Consider the following 7,950-nt stretch of genomic DNA (forward strand, 5'->3'; position numbering starts at 1 on the left):
GATGTTGTTACTTCTCAAAATTGCAACTACTCAAAATCCAAAATTTTCTTATTAAAGCAAAAATAATCTAATAAAGCTTATTTTTTAAGCTGTTTAGTATTTGTTGTTAGCAATTTTCAGTTTGTTGGTTTGTTGCTGCTGATGACAAGAATGTGTCGAAAGTACTGAAGACAGACACAGTCAGTGCTCAGGATTCGTATGCTATCGAATCCTAAATGGATGGGAACAGCAGCAACATCAGGACTAATAGGAGTAAAAGTGTAAGTGCAGTAAGAGTATTTGCAGTAGCAGCAAAATTTACAACAGGAAATAGTTTAATTAAAATTTCAGAAACATCATTAAGGACGCTTGTTGAGCAGGTGATAAGGTAAGCGCAGTTTCGAAGATAGCAATTCTCAAATTCATAAACGAAAGCTAACCTTTGTGCCCCGCCCCGCCTGCAGTGCTCATTTAGTGCAAGTAAATTAGTAATTATAAATTATTTGATATAGGATTGCTTAAAAATGCTTAATGAGAAATGGAACCGAAATTGATTTTTAATAAGTTTAGTTGCTAAACAATTTCTAATAGTTTTTGGGTGAATCGCAACAAAAAATATTTCAATTAAAGATACAATTGTAGTGTTTGCATTTGAAATAAGTATAAATTTAGTGTTCTATTAGAACAGTTTGTGTAACACTGCCCAAGTCGATAACTCAAAAATGCATAAGAAAATTTTATATGCAAAACTTTATCCAAACCGAATTCATAATATTCATAGCTGCTGTGCTCGTTCGTACATGTCTCAAATTACACTTAAGGTATAGAGATTTATAAATTTGTATTCTAGCAAATTAATTTAAATAACTACAACTTTTGTGCTATACACATATATGCGATCACTTAGTACTTACTGTATGGGTTGATATGCATATACCCAGTACTTCTACCTACGTACGCAAAGAGATAGATACAAATACTATACGTAGCACTTGAAAATTATAAACCGAATCCTGTAAGTATCCTTTTACTTTAGTTTAGTTTCTGTGTGGCAATGTTTTTGCATGTATCTGGGTTTGTTAAAATGCAGTTAGTCTGCTCAAGTGCCTCCTGATTGCGTTGTCACATTCTTCACTTAACCTTGTAAAAATATTTTTATATATGCTATTATATTTTATTATATATATACACATACATTTACATATATATAGGTATATATGTAATACATATATATTTATTTTATTTTTGTAAATTTCTGTCGTTCTTATATATGGAATAGAATTTTTAATTAAAATATTCATATGCAGTGTTATTAGAGAAAATAAGCTTATAAGTAAATTTTGTCGATACGAGCGCAAAAGATGAAAGACTCTCATGCATGCCGTGAAGTATGCAATAAAAAACAGCAAAACTGCATAAAAATGAAAAAAAAAAGTAGCAAAAAAACAACATAAGAACCAAAATGGAAAAGCAATAAAAATCCTTTAAGGATATTCCTACGGACTCATGTGCTTACATGCTGTTCACGCTGCTTTTATATTGCTTTTTTTTTGGTTTTGTTTCAGAAAAAGTTTTTACTAAAGTGCATCCAGCTTAGTTTAGGATTATTATTAGTAAGGATTACTTACAAACAATACTCATTGAACGTTTTCCACACTCGAAATTATTAATAACATGAATATTTCAGTGCTATTGAGCTTTGCTTGTGTTAATTGTCTTCTAAAAGATAGATAATAAAATTAATGAATATTTCGCAAAGAATATTTCAGTTAATACTCCAAGACGTAGGGAAGATATACAACAGTTAAGTGGTTGAGGCACTTTCGGTAAATATATGTTAAATATGTTATATATATTACCTCCCATAAATCCTTATGAGAAGCAAAAGGCCACACTTTAAAATTGAAGTTAAATACTTTCAATTAATTTTAAACGAGTTGAGCACATTGATTAAGCTATGATTAAGCTAGTATCAGGCGTTTATAAAGGTGAAAATCTGGCCAATGTTGATGTTGGAGGTAGCGCCGAGTGTGTTTAAGAAGTGGGTCCCCAAAAACTTAAGCTTTTTTTTGAACAAAACTGGACAAAGACACAACTGATCTGCTTATGTCACTATAGAGTATGCCGGGCTTAGCCCCATACTGTACTATGGTTCTGTGCCATGTAAAGATAGATATTAACTTAGATGTTGGGTACTAGTATAATCAAGATATAGATACAAGTTTAGATTTGCCATATATCAAGTCATAGGTTCTACATGTGGAATAATCCAAATCCCAACCGTTGACCTGTTTGCTGAGGCAGTATGAGTCCACTTACTAATTGCCTATCATAAAAAGTGTTTAGAAATCAACGTAGAAGAGATACGTATACGTACCATAGATGAGGCGTTTAGTTTAGTAAGCTCATTTCCTATTATTAATTTCCTATTATATTAGAATGCTCGAGAACCCAAACTAGAGTTAACTTGAATGTCTTGCTTAGTGCGTTAATAAATTGCCTACATTTTTTTTACTAATCTAGATGTAATGCAGACTGCTGATACATTTTTAATAGCTGCCTGACTGGCAGTAAGAATATAAATTTCTTTTTCGTGAAAGTTCATGTTCACATTCAAGACAATATGCTTTGAAGAGTTGGTAGGATTTACTTATCCCTAGGTCCGTGAAAAAGATTCCGCCTCCAATGACTTCATCCAACTTAGACACGTCGGTTTAGATCGCTATCTTTTCTAGAGTTGTAAGTAGCTCTGCTTTACGTTCCGCTCTTGAAGGAGTTCAAAGGAGTGAAGGAGTGGCAAAGTTATTATCGAAGTATAAGCGAGGACATAAGTAATCTGATTCACTAAATGGACTATATACTAAATAAAACTTGCCGAATCTCATTTATATACCTATATATATTCTTAAAAGGTCCTTTAAGGTCTATATAAATATATTAACATAAAGAGCTCACGCCAGATCATATGAAAGACGTTTAAGCCAACAGATGCTTTACCCTCCATAAAGTGGATTCCTGTTTTGACAGATGCACCAATTAGAGTCTTATCGATTTATTGCTCCGTTCTATTAATATGGCAAAATTTTTCGATCTGGACCAAGGTGAAATTTAATTAATCGCATCCATACTATTTCCACTACTTTTCATACTTGAAAGAGCACCAATCGAAATTACTGCGTAAAAATACAATTTAGCTCTCTGTTGGGAATGATTGAAGTTATTTTTGAAGAATCCAGTTGCTTTGGAGGGATGTGTATATAGTCAAACTTCCATAACTCGAAAAGAAAAGGCTCGACTTATGGAGACTTCGAGTTAAAGAATTTTTTTACAATTGTAAAAAATTTGTTCTGTAAACCCTGTTCTACTCTATTTAGTTCAAGTTATAGAAAATTTGACTTATAAAAGTTCGATTTATGGAAGATTGACTGTAGTTATACCCAAATAATTAGGAAGGCACTATTATAATGCTTATGTATTAATAATTATATTCTTGAAGAGTTTTTATAAAAGACTTTAAAACATAAGTTATATTAATGATGTTACAGTACACATTTTTTTCGCATTTAACACAACAATAGTAAATAACATTCCTGGATAAGATTGAGACTTCTAGTATTAGATACCTGCGAAGAAATTGATGGTATACAGTTTGTACCAACGTTTTTCTTAAATATCCTTCTCAGTTCCTCAACAAAAAATATTGAGTACTTATTATATCATATATAAGTTTATGTAAAATCATTTATATTTATTTTTGTTTTTTATTCCTTTTAAAATTTTCATATCTTGATCTTTATAGATCATTTGTCCTGTGACTGTCTATAATAAATAAATTTATTTAAAAGATAATAAAAGAAAATTATTAATAACAGAATTGAATTAAAAATGTTATTACTCTCAGTAACGTCAATACTTAAAAGAGCCTAAAATGAGGATATAAAGGATATACATTTATATGGAATCTAGTCGTAAATCATGGAGCACAGTTTGTGGTACATGAAATTGTTGTTATCGCTGTTGAAATTCAATTTTTTTCCTCCTGCCTCATACCTCATGCCTGCTGCCTTCTGTTATTATTGTTAAGTAAAATAAATTTTTTATTTTGTTGTTTTTGATGACATTTTTGTTGCCAGAAGCAAAATTTAAACCGCAGATTTCACAGTTAACACTGTTGTACTCCTCGCAGTTCTTATTTTTCCTCCTTTTATTTTATTGTGATGTTATTCCATGAGATTTTTTCTACTCATTTTAGTTTTTATGCCCAATATCCTCCTTCTTCACTATTCCCGCTGATAATGAATATTTATGAAGATTTTAAAAATATTTTCTTCGCGTCTGTTGTTTTATAATTTGCAATTGTTTCTCTCAATGGACAACAAAATGATAAAAATTAAAAATCAAAAAACAAAAGCAGAAAAAAAAAATTTGAAAGAAATTGGAGGGAAAAGCCAACGGATGAGCGATTGGATGAATGGCCATACAATAAACGGATATTGTTTTGTACAACCACAAACAACGGGAAAACAGCTGCAGTCACTTGTTATGTTTTGGGTTCAAGAGATGGACGCGACGGCTTTCCATTCTGTCAGCAAAATTAGCTACAGTAGACAAAAGGTTTCATCGTTTTCTATGGTAATGTGAGGATGAACTAATATAAACAATTGTAAGAAAAATATTTGAATAGGAAATCGTTCGGGTAGTAAAGCACCTATCGAAGAGTATCGTTTGATACAATCACTGTAATTCTAACAATAGACCCGATAGATATTCTGCTGTGTACACTGTAACTCACATATAATATGGATGAGAGTACATTGAAGTTGAAAGAAAGGAGAACAGTTTCAAAGGAGTAGCATAGAACAGCGTCTATGGAGCATTATAGAACACAGACAAAGATGAGGGAAGCATTTAACAAAGAAAAATGGAACTCTGATTTAGTGTGGATTTAGTGTAGATGTCTATTTGAAAAATTTATTTCTAAATATCAGTATTACTAAATGGAAATTGCTGTTTTAAACAGCATATGTAGCGTTTTTAACATAAAGATAAAGTATTCTGAAACGTCTATCTAAGTGAGATGGATGACACTCTTTCGCATACTACTATTTGGAAAAGAGATCCAACAAAAAGTATGTTAAAAAAATATAGAAAAGAAAAAACAAATAGAAAAGTAGGTAGATCACCATAAGCGAAGATCTCACCATGATGAATGTTGTTTCACATATCCGTAATAGTAGCAACGAATGGAGCATATTATAGGTGGCAACCTCTAAAATTATGATAAAATGTATAACGATCTCATTATATCGCGGAAAAAACTAATGAAGGGATAAATACACCCTATGGCTTGCTGCTCCTAATGACTTCTTGTCGTAATAACTAATAGTGGTTCTGTGATTATACACCTGAGTAGGACTAAGTTTCTCTTTAAATCATATATTATATATATATATTATATATTAGATATATATATTACATATTATACAAAAGATTATAATACCTATACATATATTAATGCATTAGTATTAATTCATATGAGTTCCAGAATATTGTATAAATTAGTGTTTGTAAGATCTACTATCTTGCTCAACTAATACTCTAGATACTAATTATTTACCTGTTCATTAAACAAACGATCACTCTTAGTGCAATGTACTAAGAATGGATCTAAAGCCAGATGTGCTTGATTTTACTGGATTATCCAGCTTTTTAAAGCGCTGTCCAGAGTCAAGATTTTAAATTGTATAACTAGAGGGGACTGATAGCTGAGTGATAGTAATTTTTGAATACACCTCAGTATTCTGCTGACTAATAATACTTTTTAAAGTTATTGCCTTGGAATATGCTTCGGTTTCAATTTAGGCTTCAGTTTCATTATCTCTATAAAACATCCTAATATTAGGCGGAATAATAATACCTTTTTAAACATTTTTTTTTAAAGCTTTTTCAAAGCGAAACGCTTACGAATGTGCTTCGGTTTCGGTTTCGGCTTCGGTTTTGGAAGCCTTATTTCTATTTTCATAAAGATATATGTCGCCAATAATTATAAAGTAGTATTGGTCGTATAGTATTGGACTGGAGCAATCGTTTTTTAAGTAGTAAAGTAGTAATCGGTAGTAAAGTAATAACCGGTGGTAATGTAGTAATGGGTGCTAAAATGGTAATCGGTAGTAAAGTAGTAATCGGTGGTAAAATAGTAATCGATAATAAAGTAATAATCGGTAGTAAAAAAGTAATCAGTAGTAAAGTAGTTATTGTTAGTAAAGTAGTAATCGGGAGTAAAATAGTAAGCGGTAGTAAAGTAGTAATCGTTACTAAAGTAGTAATCGGTAGTAAAGTAGTAATCGGGGGTAAAGTAGTAATCGGCAGTAAAGTAGTAATCGGTGGAAAAGTAGTAATCGGTGGTAAAGTAGTTATGGGTGGTAAAGTAGTAATCGGTGGTAAAGTGGTAATCGGTGGTAAAGTAGTAATCGGTGGTAAAGTAGAAATCGGTGGTAGAGTAGTAATCGGTGGTAAAGTAGTAATCGGTGGTAAAGTAGTAATGGGTGGGAAAGTAGTAAACGGTAGTAAAATAGTAATGTGTGGTAAAGTAGTGTACCACGAGAGGTTCATCAAACCGGCAGTATGCAAATAAAAATGACTTTATTATTCTTTGAGATAAAGCTATTTTCATTAATGTTGTTGTTGCTGTTAGAGTGCCCCTCGTCCATGTTTCTTAATGCCTTTATCCTCATTTTCTTGAGTGTAAATTTATTGATAATTTATTTTGACATTTGCGGTTTCTGATTGTGTCATTATTGTTCTTCGTTTTAATTTTTTTTATTGTTTTGTTTTGCTCTTTGATTTTGTGTGGTAATTTTATGGGCGTGTTTTTCAATTTTAACTAATATTAAGAACTTTTTATGTGTTCTGTGGTTTATTTGAAGAATTAAATTGGTATTCCCGGCATTTTATTTATTCGCATTTTTTTCCTTTAATTTCTTTCATTGCTTTGCAGTGCTTTTTTTTATTTATGTGGCATTTTATAGTTTTTATTGAGTTGTTTTTCAGAGTTTTTAAAATCGTTTTTGGGTCATTTTTAAATTTGCATAAAATAATATTGTTTAACATTTTTTAAAATGTTCAGAATAAAACAAAAAAAAAAAAATAAATAAAGATAAAACAAAAATAAAAAAGAAAAATTTGCTTTTGCCTTTGTTAAGTAATCATAATTCCTTTTTATTTGATTTAAATTTTTTCTAAAAAAAAAAATAATTTTTTTATTGTTTTAATTTTGAACCATTTTTAATTCAATTTTTTAATGGCTCTTAATTTAAAACCCAAAGGAAAGTATTTGGCGATTTGATTACTATATTGCTTATTGACGTACAAACAGAGAATTTAAAACATTTTTCATAAATTTCGGTTTTAAGGCTGAAATGATAATCCATTTTGTTACGCATACACATCTATAAAAGATGTGTATAGAATTTCCTATTAAATACTTAAGTTCGTGTTTTTATATAAAATGATGTTAGGATATAGGAAGCTGCTAACACCCCAGTACTAACCCACTATTAGCGGTTGAATACTAGAAGTCTTCTAGCCTTATTCTAAAATTGCCAAAAAATATTTCATAATAAATAGTGGGTCATGAAGGTCCAGAATTTTACATAAATACCTGCCGTGAAAGCTTACTATGTTCTTCACACACATACACCGGTATATTGCGCCGATGAATGGCTCATTGGAACTTTGACGAATTTCGTCGATACCAGTTGAAGTGACGTGTTTAGTCATAACTTCCTCTTTCATGAGGAATGAGGCCTATTTAACTCCTCTGCTGATCTTCGGGTCACAGCACTCGGTTGGAAAATGCAACTCCACATCGAATGAAATTACACCTCCAGTCGGGTGTCGTAAGTGAAAGTCACCTACTTCCAGTGATACTCCAAACCGCATCGGTGATGGTGCCCATAACGGTCGAATAAC

At 31.3% G+C, this 7,950-nt stretch overlaps 1 protein-coding gene across 1 annotated transcript; it reads left to right on the forward strand.

Annotated features, from left to right (window-relative positions):
* Positions 1 to 6,124: 6,124 nt before the first annotated feature.
* Positions 6,125 to 6,613, forward strand: LOC119676335 (acyl-[acyl-carrier-protein]--UDP-N-acetylglucosamine O-acyltransferase-like). Its single transcript, XM_038087575.1, has one exon. The coding sequence runs from the start codon at positions 6,125 to 6,127 to the stop codon at positions 6,611 to 6,613; it is 489 nt and encodes a 162-aa protein (XP_037943503.1).
* The last annotated feature ends 1,337 nt before the right edge of the window (positions 6,614 to 7,950 follow it).

Source organism: Teleopsis dalmanni, chromosome 2 (assembly GCF_002237135.1).
Source record: "Teleopsis dalmanni isolate 2A chromosome 2, ASM223713v2, whole genome shotgun sequence".
NCBI classification, from domain to species: domain Eukaryota; kingdom Metazoa; phylum Arthropoda; class Insecta; order Diptera; family Diopsidae; genus Teleopsis; species Teleopsis dalmanni.